The sequence below is a fragment of the Pan paniscus genome, chromosome 6 (genome assembly GCF_029289425.2).
Source record: "Pan paniscus chromosome 6, NHGRI_mPanPan1-v2.0_pri, whole genome shotgun sequence".
Classification (NCBI taxonomy): domain Eukaryota; kingdom Metazoa; phylum Chordata; class Mammalia; order Primates; family Hominidae; genus Pan; species Pan paniscus.
The window spans coordinates 110,966,178-110,994,051 of NC_073255.2; the positions used below are offsets into that span (position 1 = coordinate 110,966,178).

Consider the following 27,874-nt stretch of genomic DNA (forward strand, 5'->3'; position numbering starts at 1 on the left):
CCAGCTGGCATCTGGCAGGTGCCCCTCTGGGACAAAGCTTCCAGAGGAAGGAGAAGGCAGCAATCTTTGCTGTTCTGTAGCCTCCACTGGTGATATCTAGGCAAACATGGTCTGGAGTGGACCTTCAGCAAATTCCAGCAGACCTACAGCAGAGGGGCCTGACTGTCAGAAGGAAAACTAACAAACAGATAGGAATAGCATCAACATCAACAAAAAGGACGTCAACACAAAAACCCCATCCGAAGGTCACCAATGTCAAAGACCAAAGGTAGATAAATCCATGAAGATGGGGAGAAACCAGTACAAAAATGCTGAAAATTCCAAAAACCAGAATGCCTCTTCTACTCCAAAGGATCACAAGTCCTCAACAGCAAGGGAAGAAAATGACAGGGAGAATGAGTTTGATGAATTGACAGAAGTAGGTTTCAGAAGGTGACTAATAACAAACTCCTCTGAGCTAAAGGGGCATGTTCTAACCCAGTGCAAGGAAGCCAAGAACCTTGAAAAAAGATTAGAGAAATGGCTAACTAGAATAAGCAGTGTAGAGAAGAACACAAATGACCTGATGGAACTGAAAAACAGACCATGAGAACTTCGTGAAGCACACACAAGTATCAATAGCTGAATCAATCCAGTGGAAGAAGGGATATCACAGATTGAAGATCAACTTAATGAAATAAAGCATGAAGACAAGATTAGAGAAAAAAGAATGAAAAGGAAGGAACAAAGCCTCCAAGAAATATGGGATTATGTGAAAACACCAAAATCTACATTTTATTGGTGTACCTAAAAGTGAGAATAGAACCAAGTTGGAAAACACTCTTCAGGATATTATCTGAACCTTCCCAAACTAGCAAGATAGGCCAACATTCAAATTCAGGAAATACAGAGAACATCACAAAGATACTCCTTGAAAAGAGCAACCCCAAGACACATACATCAGATTCACCAAGGTTGAAATGAAGGAAAAAATGTTAAGGGCAGCCAGAGAGAAAGGTCAGGTTACCCACAAAGAGAAGCCAATTAGACTAAAAGCAGAACTCTGTGCAGAATTCCTACAAGCCAGAAGAGAGTGGGGGCCAATATTCAACATTCTTAAAGAAAAGAATTTTCAACCCAGAATTTCATATCCAGCCAAACTAAGCTTCATAAGTGAAGGAGAAATACAATCCTTTACATAAAAGCAAATGCTGAGAGATTTTGTCAACACCAGGCCTGCTTTACAAGAGTTCCTGAAGGAAGCACTAAATATGGAAAGGAAAAACTGGCACCAGTCATTGCAAAAACATACCAAATTGTAAAGACCGTTGACAGTAAGAAGAAACTGTATCAACTAAAAGGCAAAATAACCATCTAGCATTATAATGACAGTATCAAAATTATACATAACAATATTAGCCTTAAATGTAAAAGGACTAAATGCCCCAATTAGAAGACACAGACTGGCAAATTGGATAAAGAGTCAAGACATATAGGTGTGCTGTATTCAGGAGACCCATCTCACATGCAAAGACACACATAGGCTCAAAATAAAGGATTGGAGGAATATTTACCAAGCAAATGGAAAGAAAAAAAAAGCACATGTTGCAATCCCAGTCTCTGATAAAACAACTTTAAACCAACAAAGATCAAAAAAGACAAAGAAGGGCATTATGTAATGGTAAAGGGATCAAATGCAACAAGAAGAGCTGACTATCCTAACTATATATGCACCCAATACAGGAGCACTAAAATTCATAAAGCAAGTTTTTAGAGACCTACAAAGAGACTTAGACTCCCACACAATAATAATGGGTGACTTAAACACCCCACTCTCAATATTAGACAGATTAATGAATCAGAAAATTAACAAGGAAATTCAGGGCTTGAACTCAGCTCTGAACCAAGCAGACCTAATAGACAGTTACAGAACTCTCTAACACAAATCAACAGCCATTCTTCTCAGTACCACATCACACTTATTCTAAAATTGACCACATAATTGGAAGTAAAACACTCCTCAGCAAATGCAAAAGAACAGAGATAATAACAAAAAGTCTCTCAGACCAGAGTGCAATCAAATTAGAACTCAAGATTAAGAAATTGACTCAAAACCACACAACTACATGGAAATTAAACAACCTGCTTCTGAATGACTACTGGGTAAATAACAATATTAAGGCGGAAATAAATAACTTCTCTGAAACCAATGAGAACAAAGACACAACATACCAGAAACTCTGAGACACAGCTAAAGAAGCGTTTAAAAGGAAATTTTTAGCACTAAATTCCCACAGGGGAAAGTGGGAAAGATCTAAAATTGACACCGAACATCACAATTAAAAGAACTAGAGAAGCAAGAGCAAACAAATTCAAGAGCTAGCAGAAGACAAGAAATAATTAAGATCAGAGCAGAACTGAAGAAATAGAGACACAAAAAGCCCTTTAGAGAATCAATGAATCCAGGACCTGTTTTTTTGAAAAGATTAACAAAATATACCACTAGCCAGACTAAAACGAAGAAAACAGAGAAGAATCAAATAGACACAATAAAAAAGAGATAAAGGGGATACCATCACTGATCCCACAGAAATACAAACTACCATCAGAGAATACTATAAACACCTCTATGCAAATAAACTAGAAAATCTAGAAGAACTGGATGAATTCCTGGACAGAAACACCCTCCCAAGACTAAACCAGAAAGAAGTTGAATCCCTGAATAGACCAATAACAATTTCTGAAAATGAGGCAGTAATTAATAGCCTAACAACCAAAAAAAGCCCAGGACCAGACAGATTCACAGCCAAATTCTACCAGAGGTACAAAGAGGAGCTGGTACCATTTCTTATGTAACTATTCCAATCAATAGAAAAAGAGGGAATCCTTCCTGACTCATTTTATGAGGCCAACATCATCCTGATACCAAAACCTGGCAGAGACACAACAAAAAAAGAAAATTTCAGGCCAATATCCCTGATGAACATTGAGGCAAAAATCTTTGATAAAATGCAAACCAAATCCAGCAGCACATCGAAAAGCTTATCCACCACGATCAAGTCAACTTCATCCCTGAGATGCAAGGCTAGTTCAATATATGCAAATCAATAAATGTAATCCATCACATAAACAAAAGCAATGACAAAAACCACATGATTATCTCAATAGATACAGAAAAGGCCTTTGATAAAATTCAACACCCATTCATACAAAAAACTCCCAATAAGCTAGGTATTGATGGAATGTATCTCAAAATAATAAGAGCTATTTATGACAAACCCAGAGCCAATATCATACTGAATAGGCAAAAGCTGGAAGCATTTGCTTTGAAAACTGGCACAAGACAAGGATGCCCTCTCTCACCACTCCTATTCAACATAGTATTGGAAGTTCTGGTCAGGGCAATCAGGAAAGAGAAAGAAATAAAGGATGTTCAAATAGGAATAGAGGAAGTCAAATTGTCCCTGTTTGCAGATAACATGATAGTATATTTAGAAAACCCCATCATCTCACCCCAAAGTCTCCTTAAACTGAAAAGCAACTTTAGCAAAGTCTCAGTATACAAAATCAATGTGCAAAAATCACAAGCATTCCTATACACCAATAATAGACAAACAGAGAGCCAAATCATGAGTGAACTCCCATTCACAATTGCTACAAAGAGAATAAAATACCTAGGAATCCAACTTACAAGGGATGTGAAGGACCTCTTCAAGGAGAACTACAAACCACTGCTCAAGGGAATAAGAGAGGACACAAACAAATGGAAAAGCATTCCATGCTCATGGATAGGAAGAATCAGTATCATGAAAATGGCCATACTGCCCAAAGTAATTTATAGATTCAATGCTATCCCCATCAAGCTACTATTGACTTTCTTCACAGAATTACTAAAAACTACATTAAATTTCACATGAAACCAAAAAAGGGCCTGTATAGCGAAGACAGTCCTAAGCAAAAAGAACAAAGCTGGAGGCATCACACTACCTGACTTCAAACTATACTACAGTATAGGCTACAGTAACCAAAACAGCATGGTACTGGTACCAAAACAGAGATATAGATATGTTCCATTCCATACAATGGAACAGAACAGAGGCCTCAGAAATAATGCCACACATCTACAACCATCTGACCTTTGACAAACCTGACAAAAACAAAAACAAGCAATGAGGAAAGGATTCCCTATGTAATAAATGGTGTTGGGAAAACTTGCTAGCCATATGCATAAAACTGAAACTGGACCCCTTCCTTATGCCTTGTACAAAAATTAACTGAAGATGGATTAAAGACTTAAACATAAGACCTAAAATCATAAAAACCCTAGAAGAAAACTAGGCAATAGCATTCAGGTCATAGGCATGGGCAAAGATTTCATGTCTAAAACACCAAAAGCAATGGCAACAAAACCAAAATTGACAAATGGGATCTAATTAAAGTAAAGAGCTTTGCACAGCAAAAGAAACTATCATCGGAGCGAACAGGCAACATACAGAATGGGAGAAAAGTTTTGCAATCTATCCATCTGACAAAGGGCTAATATCTACAATCTACAAGGAACTTAAACAAATTTACAAGAAAAAAACAAACAACCCAATCAAAAAGTGGGCGAAGTATATGAACAGACATTTCTCAAAAGAAGACATTTATGTGGCCAACAAACATATGAAAAAAAGCTCATAATTGCTGGTCATTAGAGAAATGCAAATCAAAACCACAATGAGATACCATCTCACAACAGTTAGAATGGCAATCATTAAAAAGACAGGAAACAACAGATGCTGGAGAGGATGTGGAGAAATAGGAACACTTTTACACTGTTGGTGGAGTGTAAATTAGTCAACTATTGTGGAAGACAGTGTGGTGATTCGTCAAGGATCTAGAAGCAGAAATACCATTTGACCCTGCAATATACCCTGGGTATATACCCAAAGAATTATAAATCATTCTACTATAAAGACACATGCACACATATGTTTATTGCAGCACTGTTCACAATAGCAAAGACTTGGAATCAACCCAAATGCTCAGCAATGATAGACTGGATAAAAAAAATGTGGCACATACACACCATGGAATACTATGCAGCCATAAAAAAGGATGAGTTCATGTCCTTTGCAGGGACATGGATGAAGCTGGAAACCATCATTCTCAGCAAACTAACAAAGGAACAGAAAACCAAATACCGCATGTTCTCACTAGTAAGTGGGAATTGAACAATGAGAACATATGGACACAGGGAGGGGAACACCACACACCGGGGCCTGTTGATGGGTGGAAGGCTAGGGGAGGGATAGCATTAGGAAAAATACCTAATGTAGATGATGGGTTGATGAGTGCAGCAAACCATCATGGCATGTGTATACCTGTGCAACAAACCTGCATATTCTGCACATGTATCCAGAACTTAAAGTATTATAAAGAAAAAAAGAAAAAATTTGAAAAAATGTTGCTGATCCTTTGTCTTGTTTTTCAGAGTCAAGGAAACTTTTATTTTGAGCTATTGACAGCTTTTTACAAATAAGTATACTCCTACGAACAAAATTTGGAGCATATTTGTTTCTCTCTACCTTATTTCTCCAGAATTTGGAAACTATTTCTGAGTATTCTTAATTTATGGCATTATAGTTATTTATGTAAGTGCAATAAGAATTTGTTTTCATTTGTAACAGGACACAATTGGAGAAACTGGTTATTTTACCAAGGCTGTGACTGGAATGACATGCTTTCATTTAAAGAATCAAACTTGCCCTATAGAGCCAATAAAAGATTTTTGGGAAAACTGGCCTTATACCTTGTCTACACAGTCCCTGCACAGGGTTCCTGACCTGTGGTAAATAAAGAATGTCACTTTATGACAAGCCCAGGGCCCCAAGTTATCTTGGGAACTCAAGGGGAGAAGAATTCACCCAACTCATAGGTATTTGATGGTATAAAACATGGCTGGGCAGTTTGAGGCAGGAGAATCACTCGAACCCAGTTGGCAGAGGTTGCAGTGAGCTGAGATTGCGCCATTGCACTCCAGCCTGGGTGACAGAGCGAGACTCCATCGCAAAAAAAAAAAAAAACCCCAAAAACAAAAAATAAAGGCTGATCTGAGATGCCTTCTATGGAACAAAGTTCCATCAAAGCCAATTTAAAAAGCCTATGTGAAAAATAATTATTCTTGCTGCACTTTATAAAAATAATCTGGCTAAGTGCAACAAAGCAAATCGGTCCTACCATGATGTGTCTTTAGTAAAAATGGGAAACTGGAGAGAGAAAAATTATGTTTCAAAAACTATGGTACATCTGTTGTTGGATTCTAGTCTTGCCTAATATTTTTCAATTTTTGTTATTTTCTACAGTTTGGGCTGAATTCTAATGTTTCTTGGGTACAAGTTTTCAAAATAATGTTTTCATTTTTTTCCCTTCTTTTCCCCCCCATTCTTCCTCATTTGGAGTCACTGAAAACTAAGTTGTGCTTTTGTAAAGCCCTGTGACCTGATGCTAGATAACTTAAACTTCAAAAGGAAATAACAGCAGCCTATTTACATACATAAGCCACTTTCAAACCTGCCTACTGATATATGGGCTTCAGAGTAATGTGACCTATATCGATTTACCAGGATTGTTCTTTTATATCTTGTAGTTTTTCTCTCTCCCCCTGTTTTCTCTGCATAGGACATGAGACTTCTCAACTTGCTAAAAATAAGCTTTCCTAATAACTTGGGACCTAACTGTCTAGGAATGAACCATTTTAGCCATGAGAGGCCAGATGAATCCTGAGACCAGAGACTCATTTTCTTCTAAAATGCTTTCTCCAAAGATTTTAAAAAAGATAAGGGGGGAAATGTGAAAGGAAAGTAAATCTTGAAAATCTTGGGCCCCCCAAAATCACTAACCTAAAGGGAAAAGTCAAGCTGGGAACTGCTTAGGGCAAACCTGCTTCCCATTCTATTCAAAGTCATCCCTCTGCTCACTGAGGAAAATGCATATCTGATTGCCTTCTTTGGAAAGGTTAATCAGAAACTGAAAAGAATGCAACTGTTTTTCTCTCACCTACCTGTGACCTGGAAGCTCCCTCCCTTCTTGAGTTGTCCCTCCTTTCTGGACGGAACCAATGTACATCTTACATATATTGATTGATGTCTCATGTCTCCCTAAAATATATAAAACCAAGCTGTGCACCTTGGGAACATGTTATCAGGACCTTCTGAGGCTGTGTCACAGATGTACATCCTCAACCTTGGCAAAATAAACTTTCTAAATTAACTGAGACCTGTCTCAGATTTTTGAGGTTCATAAACTTCTCTGCAGAGTAATGTAAGACCTTCTCCTCATTAAGGGTGGGGTGACATTTTGCATATTACACTATATTTCTTTTCAGGAAGAATGTAATTATTTCTGGGGGCATCAAAGGGTTTGCATCCTACTCTCTAAGTCAAGCATTCACGTTTAGGGGTTGTTGCATTCACAAGAATGAGAAAAGATCACTTTATAGCCTGGCTGTTGAAATGGGGGCTAAGGAGAAGGAAGCTCTCTAAGATACCTGTTGGTGGGGTCAGAATTATTAACTCTAAAGATAGTTATGGTTAGCAGGAATATTTAGTAGTTTTTCCTCCTTTCATTATAACTTTTTTCTCTACATCAAGCCTTTAGTTATGTCTTACTAAATGTTATAGTCCAGTAGGGGAGTTTAAAAGAAATAGGATCAGGCCTATGTCCCCAGGCCTATGAACAACTTGGGGAGTATAGCCACTTGGGAGATCCTGTTACTGTATGGACTGGTGGACTGCAGAAGAGGGAGGCAACTGTTTGGAGCAGGGTCAGCAGCAGACACAGCTTTCAGAAAGAGGGACATGTTCTGGACCATGTGAGCGTTGCCCAGATTCATAGAAATATAGGCCAGAAGAACCCTGATAGAGCATAGACTTCTTGATGACAAGAAGAATTGGGTTTGGAGTCTAGAATATCTAAGTTACATTACAAAGAGATACAAAGATGTGGATAAATAAACATATTTTTTATTCAATATTCAATTTAATCTATATTAGCCTATGTTTCACTTTATAGGCAATGCATAGTTCTTAAATTCCAAGCTTTAGAATGCTGCTTGAGACTGTTCTGGCTGTTGTGCGTCTGAGAATGAGCTTCTGGGATGGCATTCCTTGACACTGAAAACTTGAGGACACATATTACCATGAGGAAGCCCTCTAATCAGGCAGGAATGATGGTGGTCAATGAAGACTTCCTGGTGAAGGTGACTCTTGAACTCAGTTGTGAATGACAAATCAGAATAGCAGGAGAGAGAATGTTAGATGGAAATAAGGCAATCTCAACAGAGAGAACAGCATGTATATAGCACAGGTTGAGAAGTAAAGGGAACAAAGAGGGTAATGAATGGAAAAAATAAGCCAGGGGAGATGGGATCTAAGAAACAGGTGGAGATAAGGCTGTATTCACAGGAGACAAAAATGGCTTAAAGGAAGAGATTCACCTGTAGATGGGAACAAGAGAATGGAGAGAGTTCAAGTTTATGATTACTTTATTTTTTGAACTCTTCTCTCTCCTGGAGCAATGAGCTGGGAGAAGGGCAAGGGGTACAAGGAGTGTGTGTGTGTGTGTGTGTGTGTGTGTGTGTGTGTTGGGGAGAGTGTTATGTGGAGGATGGGGAACAATATATTTACCTTCCACATAAGTTTTTATTGATACCAAGATGAGGTAAATAGAACTCTGGTGTGGATCTGTGGGTTTGAGTCCAATAAGCTTTCTCTTTTACATTCATCTTATTTAAATCTTTGCTGTCACAGTGAAGAAATAATTTAGAAAACTTATAAAAGCAATTGAGTTTAACACAGATTTTATTGCCCTATAAACAGTTATGATGTGACCAGTGGATATCAATGAAACTTCTTAATTATTTGAGTCTGAAAATGCATATTTAAAACATTAAAAGATTGACTCCACTTTGTGCCAAGCTCTGCGGGTAGGCATATTTCATATCTTAAAAAGGCTTGTAATTCATTCAGGGAGGCAAAAGCAAAATCTGTAATTAGAGGTTAGCCATAATGTTATGAAAGTGCCATGAGAATAGAGAGAGAGAATAAAATCATAAAGATATAAATAAACATATTTGAACTACAGGTGATGTATTGTCTTAAATTACTTCTATATCGTATGCCAGAGGGCCTTCAATGGAAAATCCTAGGTAGAAAGACACTCTTTCTATGTTCCTACCACTTCTGAGTGGACCTGAATAAACAGATATTACTGGTATTTTTATTTTTTCCTCTGTTCCATATTCTATAGAGATTAGCTTGCCTTCAGCCTGACCAGTTAGACGACGCAGGAGGTCTTTGACTTCATTTTTTTTCCACACATCCCCACTGTGCCAGAGGGAATTTGTATTTTGTGCTTTATCAAAGTACTGCTCTATTTCGGCCTTGTGAACAATGCTGTTTAGACCCTTCCTTTTGCCCAGATAGAAAAGTGTGCTTGCCTGCTTGGACCTGCACATGCGCTTGTACTGTCCCCTGAAGGATCTATTTAAGGATGAAACATACCTTTCTATTAGTCTGGAATCTTGATCTAGCTCTTGATTTTCTGGCCAGAACAGGAGGCAGGCCAAGAAATAAGGACCTGGATATTGATGACTTAGTCCTACAAATTGCAAGACCTCTCGGAGTTGTTTTTTTAGCGTGGTAAGTGGTTGAATTAACTTGGAGTTGGGCTTTAGACAACTCAGAATAATGTTGGCCAAAATGGAATTTTGTTTCTCATTTGTCATGGGCTTTTTTGAGTTTTGCTGCAGTAGGAAGGCATATTCATTCACTATACTTTCCATGGTGGTAGCATCTTTGTAGTTTGGATTAAGATATTCCAAGAGTCCAGCAAACCTATCTGCTCTCAGAGCTTCTAGCTTTTTCCTGCAATTCTCCTCCTGGAGTAAGTGACTCTCTTTACTTTGTAATAGACATGGATCCAAATGACAGAAAAGTTCTGTGTATTTCCTGAAACAACGACTGACTTTCTTGCTTAACATGATTTCCGCAATTTCTTTTTGGGTATACCTCATTTTCAGAAGAACCATATAATCAATAAAAAAGTCAAAGCACCTTTTCAGATCTGACTGTAAATTTTTTAGGTGGGATGTGAACTTGCTAAGAGCCAAATAACATTCATTTCTGGGATCAGGAGGAATGGTCCACTTTCCTGATAAAAATTGCACCATATGTTTTTTGGATAATTCATTTTCTTTGTGGAAAAAGGGAGTGAGCTGAAGAATCTGGATAGTGTAAAGACCAACTTCTATTTCACCCAAGAAACAAGCTGTGTTATACATGTCATATCGTCTCTGGGACTTCTGTGGTGACCAGTTCTCGGTTTCATAGTTTTTACTATCAGTTTGCCTTTGGGATTCTTTGAAAGCTCTTGAGGCTTTTTCCGCAGCTTCTAGGAGATGTGTTAGGTCATTAACAGTAATGCTCCTACAGTTTTTGTTCCCATCCAACCACCATTTGATTTCACTTTTGTAGACTTGACCAAGTGTATCTGAAATATAGGAATTTTTAGGTGCTTTCATTTTGGCCTGACGTGCCCAGTCCAGAGCTGTGTTAAAGTCCTTCTCTTTAATGTAGAAATGTCTTGCTAAGGCTTGACAAATGAATGCATTTTGTGGGAATCGTCTACTTCCTGCACTCAAGACCTTTTCAATGTCTTTATTCTGTAAAGCTTCCATTAATGGGGAAAACAGAGTGTCTGTTTCATCTCCATACTCCTTGCGCTGTCTTGTAAGCAGAAGAGTTTGAACATCATGTTGAAATTTGTCTCTTCCTATTCCAGAATCATAGAATAAATTCTCTTCTAATATATTCAATGCAATTTGACATTTATCCAAGTGATAGCTTCTTTCCAGTTCTTTTAGACAGTACAGGGCAATCAGAGGGTGAATGATACGCACACCTGTGTATCTCCCATATTCTGCAACTTCTGTTTTTATTAGAAGTGTAGAATAAGTTCCCATCTTGTCTTCTAAGCTTTCAGGTTCCCAGGGTGTACTAGTGTATATGATTCCCAAAAATATTTCACACTGTGAAACTGAAATTGTAGAATCAGTAACATAAGAGCTGAGTAAAGCCAGGAAGGAAATGAGTTGTGCTTCCTTGCTGTCAACATCCTGTCCTTTTAGGATATTCCTGACTACATTTTCTATATATGTTTCATCAAAATTGCTTTTCATGATCATGAAGGAATAAAAGTTTTCACAGTTCTTGTGCTGCTTTTCAATTTCCTTCAGTTTGGCACCAAAAGCTCTTTGTTCCTTGGAAGAAAGTTGGTAATTTAGTGCAATACTGTCTGCCAATTTTGCACTTTCATCTGGATTCCGGGATCTCATGCAGTTTAAGATAATTACCAATGTTTTTTCATATCGCAAATCCTTTTCTGCTAAAACGGAATGGATGGCATTTTGTAGAAAGTAGACATTTTCTTGTTCTTCAAAATCATCCACGAGGAGAAGCACAGGAATGTAATCCTGATGGCTCTTTGCCCTATAGGTGACCAGATTGATCACTTGCTCTGCAATTTCTGCAAAATCAGTTGTCTTGTTTTTTAACACAGCACATCTGAAGTTTTTCTTTAAGTCCCAGAGAACATGCATAGCCAGTGTGGTACCCCCACAGCCTGGATGATGATAAAGATTGATGATTTTTGCAAATATTGGTTTAGGAGACTCTGCCCAGCAGTGTATTAAATCTTTAAGCTTTTCATAACTGTCCCTTTTAACAAAATCTGAAGAATAGTTTTCAGAAGAAAAATAGAAGTTCCACCAGGATACTTTGCCACCTCGATAAAAGTGTTCTTCTTTTGATTTCTTAAACTCCAGGAATTTAGATTTGTCTTTCTCGATGTCTGTCTCTGTACACTCATTTTCACAGAGGATTTCCAGTGCAGTCAAGACATCCTCTTTCTTTTTCTCTAGGATAACTGAAGAAGATCCACGGGCGGGCAAAAACCTTCTTGATGACCGAGTCACCGATTTTAGTTTAAGGATAGTGCTGTTTACCAGTTCTATATTTAAAGTGGAAATACTGTGGTTTGTTAGTTCATCTTCCATCTTCATTCTTGTTTGTAGTAGATCTTTCCATCGTTGATAAATATGTGAGTTTACAGAGATACACAACATATTTTCCATTCCTTTGAGAGCTTGATAGAAAGCCCAGAAAGTTTCAATGAGTGGATCTCCTGGGCTTTCCACTGAAGAGAGTAATAGAAACACTACCAAAAATTTTCCTCTTGTCATTATATTTTCATCTGTGAGAAATAAAATTAGTTTCCTGACTTCTGAAGCTCTTTCTCTCTGCCATAAATGTGGTTCTAGAGGTTTATATGTCTCGCTTTTCAGGTCTGATCTGCCATTGCAGAAAATCCAGCTGGGCTGTTGGTAAAGATTAAGAGTAGAAATCTTCTCCCTCATGTTAGTTGTCTTGTCTTCATATTGATTTGGAAAGTGAAGGTTTGCCACCCGACTTTCTTTGTAAGCTTTGACCACTCCGTTGATCATAGATTCAGGATCAAACTCCAACACAGCAAACCATTTCATTTCTTTTAAAAAATCTAAGTGCTTTATTTGGTTTGGATGGCATTTATTTGTTACAAGAATGTACCAGTCATAGTATGAATTATCCAGTGAGTCTCGGTTTCCTATGAGAAGTTTAACCAGCTTTAGTCCTTCACTCTCCTTCTTCATTGCCTTCATTCCATACTCTTCTTCAGCCTCTTTTCTAGATGCTACCAGTGACTTTAAATTTTGTAAAAATGCCTTGAAATCTACATCCCGTTGCTTGGAATTGGCCAGGATATCCCTAGAGCTAGCCCCTTCTCTTACAAACAGTGAAAGATTTTGGTTTTGTTTCCATATTTTATCTTTACAAATTTGCATCTGAATGTAGAAATACTTATCATTACATATAGAGTGTTTTGGAATAGTATCAACTTCAATGACAAATCTGTCAGATGGTGTATTGTTCTGCAGAAGGACTTCCACAAACCTTGGCTCCCGAATACACTTCTTGGCTTCATTGATCTCACTTTCTTCAAAATACTTTTTGATCATTACATTGAAGTGGTCAATGAAGGCAGCCTTACTGGTGATTTTCACACCAACAATTTCTCCATGGGGTTTGTCCTTGACTCCAAAATGGATGGTGCCATTGGTGCGTGAATTCATACAAGCTGATGCAAATCGGAAGACTTCATTGCTGAATTTCATCTTAATGTCCACTTCCGTGGCTGTTTCTGTGTTTGTGAGAGCTTTGAACTCATGTATTGGATCAATGAGATTGAGTGCTCCTGTTTCAGGTTGTAGAGTATAATGTTCTATGTAGCGATGGCTGTCATGGAACTGATCAAAAGGATATGGCATACAAGTCAATTGTTCAGGTTTTAGCTTACCCTTTTTCTTGTCTTTAGCATTTGCTACTTCATCTAACACATTTTCTTTCATAAGAATTGATTCTTCTTGTTTGATATCTCTGATCTCTCTGGGATCATAATCAATATTAGATGACATTGAATTTTCTTCTTCCTTTTTGGTGTGTTTTGGATTTTTTTGGTGTTCTGTTTTGGATGGTTTTGAATTATCTGATTGTCCCGGATCATGATTGTCACTTTCAGGGGATTTACTATTCAATTTGTTGTATGAACGTTTTATCAAAAGTGCTGGACCCCATGGTAGCCCCATTTCTATAAGGTCCTTCTCAGTTAATTCCTGCAGGACTAATCCTGTTACTTCTCCACTGAGCAGAATTTGCCCATATTGCTCATTAATCTTAAGGTCTTCAGTTACCCATTTTTTCACATGCTCTTTCGTCCAGTCTTTAATCATTTCAGGTAGAGATACTTGTTTACTCATATCAAAGCTTCAACTTCTTCCTGAGAAAAAGCAATATAATAGGTATTTTAGAATTATACTTTATTTTTAAAATCACATAGACAATTATGTATACATTATCATACAGAAGATACATATATATATATGTATAATATTGCTCAAGGCTGACTCTTAAAACTGCTTGATACTTACTTTAGCTATTTTACCATCCTAATTCATACCCTTGTTTCTTAGGTGACTCTAATTGTAATTATGAAATAAGCTATAGCTGCTAACTGGTGACACACCTTTTAGCCTTATAATAATTCTCCCTTTTAGCTTAACTTGGTGAAAGTTGGGGTTTTGTGACTTAAAAGCAGAATCTTAAGTAACATAGAAATTGGTTTCCATAGCATATAGGAATATTGCAAATAAACTTTAAAATAATGAAACTGGATAGGTAGAAGTGGGTTGAGGAACAGGAATCCACAGCTGGCTATCTTTGTTACATAGTAACAGAGCAGTTGGTTAAATAATCTGTTTTCTTTTGGAACTCAAGCTGTTAGGCCACAAGGCTAGGGTTTGGGGGAATGTGGTAGCAAAATGTCAGGATAATTGATTTGATTGGCTAATTCTTGTGTTCTCAGAAGGTACCAAAAGAGACTAGCTATAATTCAAGCTGGGCTCCCTGAAACTAGATAGGAAAAATAGTATGAGTTTTTAATTTTGTTAGAGCCATTTTCACCTAAATTATTGACATGAGGCTAATGAAGATCCTACAACTATGTACTTTGATGAATGGCAAGAGCTGCCTATTTTGGACTCCTAGAACAGGGGTTCTTAACCTTGGTTAAACATTAGAATTACTTGGCATTCCACACCTGTGACTGCATTAGTTGGTTGAGGGAGTGAGGGTGGGGTTTTCAGGCATTAGTACTTCTAAACATTTGCCTTGGTGCATCTATTGTGCAGACAGGACCAACAGCAGTGGTTCTCAAGGTGTGGTCTCCAAACCAGCAGCATCAGCATCACTTAGAAGCTGGCTAGAAATGTAAATTCTCAGGCCCCCACTTAGACCTACTGAATCAGAATTTAAAAGATAAATCAGTTAATTGGTTTAAGTAAACAGAAAATCAGAAAGAATATTTTAAGGACAGACAAAAAAACATTAAGGATCAAATGAAACAAAAACACTAGACTAAACTATAAAAAGAGAAAATACAAGCATTTTAAACTAGGGGTCCCCAAATCTGGGGACCTGGACCAGTACCAGTCTCTAGCCTGTTAGAAACTGGGCTGCACAGCAAGAAGTGACTGGCTGGTGGGTGAGCTGGCAAAGCTTCATCTGTATTTACAGCCTCTCACCATATCTTGCATTACTGCCTGAGCTCCACATCCCATCAGATCAGTGGCGGCATTAGTTTCTCATAGGAGTGAAAACCTTGTTGTGAACTGTGCATATGAGGGATCCAGGCTGCACACTCCTTATGAGAATCTAATGCCTGATGATCAGTCACTCTGTCCCATCACCCCAAATGGGACCATCTAGTTGCAGGAAAACAAGCTCAGGGCTCCCACTGAGTCTACATTATGGTGAGTTGTATAATAATTTCATTATATTTTACAATGTAATAATAATAGAAATAAAGTGCACACAAAATGTAATGCCCTTGAATAAACTCAAAACCATCCCCCACTACCCTGTGGAAAAATTGTCTCCCATGAAGCCGGTCCCTGGTTCCAAAAAGGTTGGGGACTGCTGTTTTAAATGATTTGTAATTTTTAGGTTCCTTAGGTTTAAGGAACCTAAGTTTTTTTTTTTTTTTTAATTTAATGTACAGCCAGTCACAAAGTCTAGCCAAACTGCAAATTTGAACCATCTGTGCTTGGAGCTTCTTGGAAAAGTTCACCAGAAAGTCCCCTTGAAGTTATGTATGGAGAATAAGCTAAACTGGGGCTTCAGCTTGCAGCCCTGTGATTGGCCACAGAGGAAACTTGCACTACACATTTATGATGTGAATACCATATTTGCACCAGGATGATTTACCCCATCTATAGGCATGCAACCACTGAGCCTAGCAGCTTACACTTGCCTTGGTAAAACTGTTCCTGGTTGTCTTAGTGCCTCGAATTCTCTTACTTACTCTGGCTTCAGTCTGCAGATCACAACTAGTCCTGGGCCAATTAGCAGAACCATGAGCAAATGGCACAATGAACGCTATAAACGTATTTTAGATGATCAATTCAGTTCATCTGTAGCGTAGACAGAAGTCACTTGTGGGTCTTAGGTGGTCCCACAAAAATTAGCCCATATATTGTAACTAGCGATAAGTGTTATTTATCTTAAATAGTGTCATCTGTTCATTCATTCTATACATATTTAATGAGCACCAATTATGTACCAGGCATCATGCTCAGGAAAAACAGTGATAATCAAAACAGATGTGAAGCTCGTTCATGACATTTATTGTCCATTGGAGAAGATAAAAAAATGAAATAAGTCACACACACACACACACACACACACACACTCAAAAAAGTTTATACTGACGAAGTCAGACACAAGAAGGAGTCTAGGCCTAGGATATATGAGGAAGAAGAGAGTGGGAACATTGGGTAGGTGAAGTTAAGGGAACTGCTGGAGTCATGTGGGAGGCAATTGAGGGAGAAAGCCTGGGGGACAGAGTTAGGGAATAAGAAATAGTCTACTTGGTGGACCTGCCAAAGGCCCCTTTAGTGGGTCTAAGGGGTATGACATAGCGCTGTTCCAGCAGTGGGCAGCTCCTACTCTTGCACCCAGAGCCAGGGCACTGGGCCTGCCATAGAGTACTCCAGGGCAGATGGAGCTTGGGAGCCCGGTAGGCTCACCCCTGATCTTCCCATCTCCCCTGCCGAGGCCCTAAGTGTCATCTCAGGTAAGACCGACAGAGGGGCCCTGCCTCACCTTTTTACAAGCATTATATAAAACCAATAGTATAAGCAGTTATTAATAAACATATCCTTAATGAAAACTTTTTTGAAGTCATTAGAGATAACTACCATAGTATTTTAAATCTTAGTCTTAAGATATTTCATACTTTGAAAATTTGCTGAATACTTACTTTTTATATATTTTATACAGTTTTTAGACATTTTAATACATTTTGTATTAAATACATTTTGTATTAAAATGTAGGAAGCTGAAGGGAAGAGGACACTTGTGTCCTCAGATACCATTTCTGTCATAATTATTGGTGGCTCAATAGATATGTCATTGATCCTTCCAATACAATGGCCTCTCACCCGATCGACTTTTATCTTGACATCAACCCACCTCTATTCCCACGGTCATATACTTGACCTTATCATTACTATTATGGATTGAATTATATCGCGCCAAAGTTCAGGCGCTGAAGTCCTAACCTCCAGCACCTTAGAATGTGACTTTATTTGGAGACAGGATTGTTGTAGATGTAATTAGTTGACATGAAGTTATAGTGGACCCTAATCCAATATGACTGAGGTTTTTGCGAAAAGGGGAAACTTGGGCACAGAGGCTTGCTTACACACCGGGAGAACAGTATGTGAAGACGAAGGCAGAGGTTAGTGTGATGTTTCTACAAGCCAAGAATCACCAAAGATTGCCAGCATGCTACTGTGAGAGGCATGGAAGAAATTCTCCCTTGCAGCCCTCAGAAGGAACCCTCCCTGCCAATAGCTCGATCTTGGACTTCTAGTTGCAAGGGTTCTGAGATAATACATTTCTGTTGTTGAAGTGACTCTGTGCTACTTTGTTATGGCAGCTCTAGCCAACAAATACGGTTACTGAGAACTACAAGCCCTCCGTCCTCTCTGTTTCAAACACTTCCCTGTCCCCACCATCTCCTGCCCCTCAGGCCCACTGCCTTTAGTGCTCAAACACTAGTAAGTATTTCTTTACCACCAACACCTTCGATCTATTGATTCTACTACTGTCTCACTTTTCCTCACTCCATTCATATTTCACTTTTCCTCTTTTACTGACTTAATATTTCTTTGATTATTCATTATCATGACTTATTTTTCTCCTCTCTGGTACACTCCTATAGTTAAACTACAATGCTAGTTACATCCACCACTCAGTCCCCACTCAGTCCCCACTCAGTCCCCAACAGCTTGTCAGAGCATGGCTGGAGAATGGCCCTCCATACCCTGACTGGAACATGGCTGGACAATGGCCCTCTGCACCCTGACTGGAGCATGCTGGACAATGGCCCTCCACACCCTGACTGGAACATGGTTGGACAATGGGCCTCCACACTGACTGGAGCATGCTGAACAATGGCCCTTCATACTCTGACTGGAGCATGCTGGACAATGGCCCTCCACACCCTGACTGGAACATGGCTGGACAATGACCCTCCACACCCTAACTGGAGCATGCTGGACAATGGCCCTCCACACCCTGACTGGAGAATGCTGGACAATGGCCCTCCACACCCTGACTGGAACATGGCTGGACAATGGCCCTCCATACCATGACTGGTCTCACCTTAATGCCGTCAGCTACCATGCTTTATTTCTCTGCTTTAGTCAACCTCTTCACTTGCAGTAGTCACTCTCTTATTCTCCTAAACAATCATTTCACTGTCTCTCCTCTGTCATCAAACTTACAACACCTCCTCACCACGGTCACCTTGTTTCCCATTTAAACTGGCAGAATTGAAGGAATCCAAAGAGAGCTTCTCCAAACTCCTGAAACCACATCTACCCATCAACGTGCATCTTCACTTTTCTTCTGTTACTACATGATATGTTAGTTTCTGTTCTCTGCATGTTCTGCCCACATGCCTAGTGAGGTCAACCTCTCCACTTGCAGTGGCCCTTGCATCCCTCTCACCTATTCAGGAAGTTGCTCCAGAAAGTGTCCCCACTCTATTTGGCTTCTTCAGTCTTTCCTCATCTACTAGATCTCCTTCAGCAATCAAGCATGTTTATTTTTTTCATGTTAAGCAAGACTCTTTGGAAACTACTCTTCCCCACATTTGTGCTTTTCTTTACAGTAGATCTGTCTACACTTTCCGTTTCCTGTTTCTCTTCTTCCACTCACTTTAGAAGGCACTCCAATCAGGCTTTGGCCTCAGTCCTCCACTAAAATTGCACTTGGTATTGCTACAGACAGTTCTTGACAGAGCAGCAGCACTTGAAACAAGTGATTGCTCTCTTTTCCTTGGATCACTCTCCTTGCAGGCTTTTGGGACACTACCTTTCCTGATTTTTCCTCCTCCTTTTCTGGCTAGTCCTTCTCAGTTTCCTCTGCTGGTTCTTCCTTAACTCTCCACCTCTAAATGTTGACGTGCCTCTCAGACCTAGCCTCTTTTCTATCTAGAGTTTTATCTAGAGTTTCTCCCTGTGAATCTCATCTATCTTGCATTTAAACGCAATCTGTATGCCTGTGACTTCCAAATTAACATGATCGGCCCTGGCTTCTGCCATGATGTCCATATATCTGCCTTCTCTATGTTCACCTAGATATATGACAGTCCTAAAATGAACATGGCCAAAATTGATCTCCTGATATATGCCCCTCCCACTCCAAACTTGCTCCTCCTACAGTCTTATCAGTTAATGGAACTTGTCAATTGTTCAAGGCAAAAACCTTGGCAGCATTTTTTACTGCTTTTTTTTTCACTCATTGTATTAGCAAATACTTTCAATCACACCTTCACAGTATATCCATAATTCCACCCTTTCCCACTATCCCTACTGCTACCACCCTGTTCTAGGCCATCATCTCTTTCCTGGATTATTTTTGTTACCTGGTCTCTCTGACTCTGGCTTTGCCCCACCACCATGCCATTCACTCTATTTTCAACACAACAGCCAACCTGGTCCTGTTCAAAAGTGTAAGTGTGATCATGTCACTGACTCTTAGTCAGTGTCCTCTGCTCAAAACTTTTATCTGACTTCTCATCTCACATGGAGTAAAAGCCAAAGTCCTTAAATAAGGTCTGACATGATATGTCCACCCCACTGTCTTTTTGACCTCATTACTTCTGCTCACTTCCCTCCAGCTGCCCAGTTGTCTTACTGTTCCTCAAACATGCCAGCCATGCAGCTACACGAGGCCTTTGCACTACCTGTTCCCTCTGCTTGGAATGCTCTTCCTCCAGATGCCAACACAGCTCACACCCTCACCTTTTTAGCTCTTTACTCAAATTCAATAAGGCCTTTCTTGCTCATCTTGCTTAAAATTTCAGTCCTTCCTCCAGCACTTTCCATTGCTCTTCCCTGCTTCAAGTTTTCACTTTAGATTTATGTACTATACATTTCGCTTAATTATATTTCTCATTCTGTGTCAGCAACTGGAATATAACCTCCATGAGAACAGGCATTTTTGCCTGTCATTCATGCATGAATCACCAGGGCCTGACATAAAATAAGCACTCAATAAATATTTGTTGAATGAGGAAATTAACATTTTTAGATTAGTGAAACAATTGAATTGTATTTGCGAAATATCTTCATGTTGTCATCGATGAGACCAAAACCAACTCCAGCATCTGGATTAGCCGGTCATAATTAGTAAGAAAAGAGTTTACTTTTCAGAAAGAAAAGGCAGTAAACATTTTATTCTTCATCTAACAGGCAAATTACAGAGACTTGACGTCCTATTGTAAGCTCCAGTTTTCTAACACTTCTCCTCAGGTTTTGGTGTCTCACAGTCCCTGAGTGAGCATTTTTCTCAGATAGGGTTTTCCCTGGAGGAGATCTCTTTCTACCCTAGGTCCTCAGTAAGCCAGAACCCCAGGGCTTCAGGGTCACCCTCCACTGTTTTAACTGCTGTTGCTGCTTTAGGCAACAAACCCTCCTCTGGAGATGCTCTTACTGTCACCATAGAGTGGCTCTGTTTAGGTGTGAGGCAGTATCTTCTCCTAGCCAGTGTCCTCTCTCAGTAATTCAAGCTACCCATCCTTTCTTTGGGTCACCCCAAATACTGTAAGGAAGAACTCTAGATTTTTCTCTTCTGTGGCTACAGCAATTCTTATAGACCCCAGCACTCTACAAGAAGCAGCGTTTTAGGAATTTCCTGCTTAGCAACCATTACATGCCCAGAGACACTGTGTTTGCCGGGTGGTTGCATGGGGGATAGCAGAGGGATTGTCTTTGTGTCTTTGTGTTACCTGACAGCGTGACAGCTTTCCCTCACTTTCTTCTTTATTGATTGACTTCTGTCAGGAACTACCATGGAGATAGAAACACCCTTCTCAAATAGGGTGACTGGCATCTGTGCTCCTCAAGCCTGGAGTCTTTTTATCTTTACCTTGTCTTAGAGGTTTCCCAATGGTTCAAAGATAAAGACTCCACACCCTGACTGGAACATGGCTGGACAATGGCCCTCCACACCCTGACTGGAGTATACTGGACAATGGCCTTTCACACCCTGACTGGAACATGGCTGGACAGTGGCCCTCCATACCATAACTGGTCCCACCTTAATGCTCTCAGCTACCATGCTCTATTTCTCTGCGTTAATCACTCTTTTATTCTCCTAAATGATCATTTCATCGTTTCTCCTCTCTCATCAAACCTACAACACCTCCTCACCACGGTCACCTTGCTTCCTGTTTAAACCAGCAGAATTGAAGGAATCCAAAGAGAGCTTCTCCAAACTCCTGAAACCACATCTACCTACCGACCTGCTTCTTCACTTTTCTTCTGTTACTACATCATGTGTTAGTATGATAACGTATAACATAAAAATATTTCTCAGCCAGAATTCCACCATTTCCCACCCCTATGTTGGTAGCTGAGAATATATTTAACAACTTGAAGCTATTATGTATTCAATATTACATTCATGTGAATTTTGCCCTCTGTCAATTATAAGCATCTTATATGATCTATAATCCATAGGTAGTTGGAGCTGTTATTTAATTCAGGTGACGATGATTTGGGCAAAAGTCTTTAATAATGCTTTGACATAACCCTTTGGCTCTTTCTGTGACTTAAGCCTTACACCCTAGACTGCAGGCATAATTTTAAACATGAGGGCTTTCATGTTTAGCGAGAAGCTACACAGTGTGTATAAAGGTGGAGGAGTTGTGATCAGAAAAATGATGTCACGATTAAATTATGTCTCCTCTCAGTGAGCCTGTTTTCCCACTTATAATATAGGAAAATTGGACCAGAACTAGTGTTGTCTTAGCTATTGCTTGTTTTTGTTCTGCTTCTTCAAATAAATGCACCTGAAACCGCTGTATCTAACATGGATAAAGGTGTAGCTGCTCTGGTTGGAGCTGGGCAGAAGACCTTCACCTTAACTCTATTCTGTTCTGGGATAATTTTGAAACACAGAGTTCTCTTTATTTGTACACCGGGCCCTCCCTATCAGTGGGTACCACATCTGTGGGTTCAATCAACCACAGATTGAAAATATTTGAAAAAAAAATTGCATCTGTACTGAAAATGTACAGACTTGTTTTCATTGTCACTATTCCCTAAACAATAAATACGGTATAACAACTATATAATATTACATTGTATTAGGCATTATAACTAATCTAGAGATGACTCAAAGTACACGGGAGGATGTGTATAGGTTATATGCAAATACCTTGCCATTTCACATTAGGGATTTGAGCATGTACAGGTTTTGGTATCTGCGCAGGTCCTGGAATGGATCTCCTACAGATAATAAATTTTAGGATCTACTGCCTAAGGACTATTATTTTTCTCTCTTTAGGGACTAAGCAGGAAGGATCAAACTGGCCTGCCCTTGGCAAGCTCTGGTGCTCACCCTCATGTTTAGGAGGCTGGGCCTCACTGGGCTCACTCACCTCACTGGGCTCACTCACTCACTTTCCGTGCCTCCAGGAAAGGATGCTCAGAATCCCAGCTGCAGCCCAGCAGGCCCACCCCTGCTCTGATCCTCTGTGTAGCTGAAACTGCAAAGCAAAAGTTAGTTTTATTTTCTTGAAGTGCAAGTTCAAATTATGTATTTCTTCCCATAGTCTCTATACAAGCTAGTTGTGCATAAAAGTCTTACATAAAATGGTGGCTAAACCTTGGAGGATTTTATTCTTTAATTAAATGTAACTTATAGGACAGAGTATGGCATAGCTGCACATGGCTACAATTTTCTACACGGTTTTGTATGCTTGGATTCCTGATCTCCTGGTCTACGTTTTACCCAGGTATTTTAGCCTCACCCCCAGAGCTTTCCACCTCTGGAAATATGCTGCACCATCGCCATGCTTGCTGGAAAGTTTCTTTTTTAAAAATTCTGCAATCAGCACAAGTTACATCTATTGATTCTCATATAAAAATAGTGATATTTCTCATTCCTTTTAAAATGGTTTCATAAGAAATAGCTTATGCACACTTGCAAGTATGTTCATTTTCAAAGTTCTGTTTTACTTTTTATAATTAGTTTTTAAAGATAGCTTTTAAAGAGAGTTGATTAAACAAGACTTTAATGATTAGAAACTTACCAGGGCTTTTCTGAAAACTTCTATCTTTATATTAGAAACATAAAATAAGTCTTCATGAGGCTGTTTGATCTGGATCCCTTAGATTAGTTCCCCTTTCTTGATAATTTGCAAGAGTCACGTTCTGGAAAGCAGCTATGAGGAAGCAGAGCTGTAGGCAGAACAGACTTGGTCCTTGTTCAGTTTGCCGGAGGATATACTTGTTGAGAACGTATTGCATAAAACAATGACATCACAACCAATTAAAATGCAATAGACTGGACTGCTACTGAGGAAATGTTTATGAAACAGATTTCCCCCCCTAACTTTCTACTATGAAAATGTTCGAACATACAGAAAATTTGAAAGAATAGTGAAAAGAATACCCTTCTCCTAGGTAGCATCTCTTTGTGTACTTACTTCTAAGAAAATAAATAAACCTCAAAAAGTATGTGGCAGGTACACTTTATCTCTCTTCCAGCATTCCACATTCAATGTAGAGCAAATCCTATGGGGTGTATCTTCAAAATATACCCAGCATTTGACTACCTGACACCACTACCAGCTGGTCCAAGCCTTCCTCTTCTCTTTCCTGGATTATAGGAATAGCTTCCTTGCCAGGTTCCCTCTTGCTGTTATTGATCTCTTCAGGGACTTCTCAAAAAAGCAGCCAGAATGACCCTGTTAAAATGTAAATAACATCATATCAATGTTGTGTCCAACCCTGTCTGTGGCTTTCCATCTGACAAGGCCTCACACAATCTGGTACCCTGCTAATCCTCTGATATTAGGTCTTTTATTTTTCCCTCTAAATCTGGCCCAGTCCCCTGACCTCCTCGTTGCTTCCTGAAGGAAGCACCTGCCCCTGTTTCCAGCCACTACACTTGTTTTCCCTTCCTGGAATGTCCTTGGATACCAGCAGGGCTCACTCTTTCACTTTGTTGAGATCTTTTGTGAAATGTCACCTTCTCAGCAAGGCACTGTTTGGCCAGCCTACTGAAAACTTTATCCCACCTCCCAACATTTCCTATCCGTCTTCTGGCTTCATTTTTTATCTACTTAGGACTTACAAGCAGCAAATATTTTATATATTTTAACCTATTTATTTTCTGTCCAACCCATTATTCTATGCACTCCATAAGGACAAATTTCTTTACATTTTGTTCATTATCTGGCATTGCCTAGCACATAATAGCTTCTTAACAAAAATCTGTTAAATGAGTAACACATTTTCTTAGAGTAGTTAAAAGTAATGAATATTTGAAAGGCCTTGAGCTACCAATGTCTGTGGGTCAAAGGACTTCCTCATTTTCCTAGGGAAATTATTTCGCTTGGCTGGAACTCCAGGTAGAAATCTGGGGAAATCTCTTTACTGTGCTACCCGTTAGGCCAGAACTAACTCCAGCTTCTATCATCTGGTCACAAATAATGAAAAGGAAGTTTTTTTTCAAAAGGAAAGCAAAACGAATGAATATATTTTCTCCTGCAGTTTTTGTAGATACCCTAGTTACAGAATACACCTTACCAACTTTCTGCTGTGTCACTCACAGTCACCGAATGAGGCCATTTCTCACACAGCGTTTTCCCTGGAGGAGGTCCCTTTTGACTCTAGGTCCCCAGTGTCTTAAGACCTTTGCTGTTTTCACCCTCTGCCTTTGCTGGGAAGCTGCTCTTCTGGCAAGGGGCTTACACTTTCCACAGACACAATCTGCTCAGGTGAGATGCAATACCTTCTTTTAGCCAGTGTCCTCTTTCAGATATTTAACCAGCCAGTCTCTCTCTGGAAATGCTAAAGATGGAAAAAACAGACTCCAGATTTTTTCTTTTGTTTTAGCCAGTACAATTTTAAGAGCATCTGGATGTATGCTGTTGGAACTAAGTAACAATCAAAATGACCATGATTAGTGTGGACAAATTTTGTGATTGCTTTGACTTAAGTCTTGGCTTTCTAGGGGCCCTCAGTGTCCTGTTTTGAAACTATTGTGAACACAAATCTTATCTTTAGCAACGTTGGTTATTGACAAAGGAGTTGCAGGTTGGCATCCTCAACACTTCAGTTTTCTCTCTTTGATGTTCAGCAAGAATTTCCAAGTCAGCAAACTCTCAGGGACAAGCCCACCCCATCTTTGAGAGACCCTCAGCAACACCGCTGATATCCATGCCCTAGGGAGGTGTTCTGCTCTGCAGGATTCTTAGAACTGATGTAGGGGAAACACACTTCAGAATCTGGCTGTAGCCCAGGAGAGCTACCCACACCCTCCTCGCATAGTCTGGCAGACAGAAGCCACACAAGCAAGTTAGTTTCGTTTTCCTGAAGAACACTTTGCATTTTTTTTCTTAGTTTTCAACCAGATTGCTGGATAAGATGTATGTGAATGAAATACTTTAATAGAATAATATTTAGCCTCTGCAGAGTATTACCTTTGATAAAATGTAAAAGTTTTAATAACATCTTACGTTATGAAGACAGAATTTTGTGTAATTACACAAGATCACACGTTCCTTTAGAATCTTCAGTGCTTAAATTCCTGACCCTGTTTGCATCGTTTCTCTATCCTCTTTTCCAAAGCCTGCCTGCCACAATCAGAAACCCTCCCACTATCCTAATTACACTTAATGGTATGTTTCTTTTTAGAAGAGCACTTACAAAGTTATTATCAGTTAAATATACTGACATGTATTTAATCCATTGATTTTTCTAATTACTCTAGTATTTTTATAAGTAATCGTTTATGTACAAACATATATTTATATAAAAAGTACAGCTGAAGTTTTAAAAAATAGCTGTCACCTCAAAAGCATAACAAATAAAGGTTTAATCATTCAGTTTACTTACCAGGATTTTCCTGAAAACGTCATCGTTTTATATCAGAAACTTGAAACAGGCCATTTGAACTTTTGCTGTCTCATTCCTCTTCTGATGGCTAGGAGACATGAGTGTAAGGATCCTTTTTTAAAAACTAAGGCATTAAATTGTGAAGTCTTCTGTTCTCCCAGTACTCTGACTTTCTGAGGGTGTGTCAGAGTGCCAGTTGAGAAGCAGGAGGAAGTTGAAGTATAGACAGTTTCAGTTTTGCTTTAGAACATTCTTTTTTCTTGAGTTTAGAAGGATCTGAAATGTTTTTTAATCAATAACATTACCAAAAATATCAATAAATTTGAACCACTGCTTAGAAACTGTTTACCAGGCAGATTTTTAAGTTATAAGAGTTAAGGAATAAGGAAACAACAAACAAACAAACAAAAAAACCCAGTGACCCAAAAAACTACCTACAGGACAAAGAGAATGGAAATACCAGGGAGAAAATTAATATGTCAGTGCAATCTAAGTTCCTGTTACTGGTTGAGTTGTGTCCCCCAAACATTCATATGTTAAAGTCCTAATCCTCACTCCCTCCAAATGTAACTGTATTTGGAGATAAGGTCTTTCAGGAGGTAATTAAGTTAAAATGAGGTCATTAGAGTGACTGTAATTGAATCTGACTGTGTCCTTGTAAGAAGACGAGATTGGGACACAGACACATACAGAGGGAAGACCATGTGAAGACACAAAGAAAAGATGGCCATCTACAAGCCAAGGAGAGAGACATCAGAAGAAACCAACCTTGATAATGTCAGAGACATTCGAACCAGAGTGACTCCATTTTGAATGAGGGCTACGAAAATGAGGCTGAGACTTGCTGGGCTGCCTTCTCAGAAAGGTAGGCATTCCTAGCCTCTAGATGTTTATGATTAAGGGAGCAAATTAATAATATTTACTAAGCAGACCCTGACTTGGGAGTGTCCAGATATCCCAATATCTGGAGAACAAAGGCATTCTTACTTTTGCTTTAAAGAAAATAATATTGATTCTTGCAAAATACACTAATTAAGAAAATTAATTCTTTATCAGAAACCCTTGTAGCAAAACACATCTCCCCATATATACAAGCATTGTACCTAGGGTGGATGTGTTCCTCCTCTTACTTTCGGGAACGTCCTACTCTGTCTGTGGAGTAGCTGTCCTTTTACCACTGTACTTTCTTAATAAACTTGCTTTTACTTTGCATTGTGGACTCGCCCTGAATTCTTTCTTGCGTGAGCTCCAAGAACCCTCTCTAGGGGTCTGGATTGGAACCCTGGTCCTGTAACATTTCTGGCAACCATGAGGGACCGATACTGAAGAACCTCCCCACCAACCCAAAGGAAATGGACTACAGCACTGATTGGATGACTTTGGGTAAGTGGTGGGGTACCCGGGTAAAGAATAGGATTGGGTTAGAGGCCCAACTTAGGGGAATTAGAGTCTCTCCGAAGACAGGGTGAGTTAGAGACCCCTGTTAATAAAAGGCAAAGATGCTTGACTGACCTCGGATTAGAGGACCAACTTAAAAGGTTTAGAGTTCCTTCTCAGATTTAGGGGGTTAGAGGGCCCTCTCAGTAAAGTCCCTCTCTGCTAAAAAAGGGTTTGGCACTGCAGGCTATGCACTTTGTATTAATCTGCCTTGTCCTCCTTGCTGCATAAATCAATTTCTTGGTTGCTGTCTGTGTTTCACTGTCATTTTCAGGAGACTTTATCTAAATGGTCTTAGGGATTTTAACTTACTCTTTTCCTATGTGCCTCCTGATTTCCATG

General features: G+C 39.3%; 1 protein-coding gene across 15 annotated transcripts; it reads right to left on the reverse strand.

Annotated features, from left to right (window-relative positions):
- Positions 1-7,965: 7,965 nt before the first annotated feature.
- On the reverse strand, positions 7,966-26,519 carry SAMD9L (sterile alpha motif domain containing 9 like). 15 transcript variants are annotated; one of them, XM_063606302.1, is made up of 7 exons: positions 26,096-26,382; positions 24,785-25,048; positions 23,809-23,940; positions 23,284-23,431; positions 22,630-22,737; positions 14,713-14,908; positions 7,966-13,893 (listed from the first exon to the last, which is right to left on the reverse strand). In XM_063606302.1, exon 7 carries the CDS (start codon positions 13,871-13,873, stop codon positions 9,119-9,121), a length of 4,755 nt encoding a protein of 1,584 aa, XP_063462372.1. In that variant the 5' UTR covers positions 13,874-13,893; positions 14,713-14,908; positions 22,630-22,737; positions 23,284-23,431; positions 23,809-23,940; positions 24,785-25,048; positions 26,096-26,382; the 3' UTR covers positions 7,966-9,118. The 15 variants fall into 15 exon arrangements, with proteins under 15 accessions (XP_063462372.1, XP_063462373.1, XP_063462371.1 ...); XM_063606303.1 differs by having other exon boundaries at positions 14,713-14,911; positions 26,096-26,318; XM_063606301.1 differs by having other exon boundaries at positions 14,713-14,911; positions 23,284-23,479; positions 26,096-26,311.
- Positions 26,520-27,874: the final 1,355 nt, after the last annotated feature.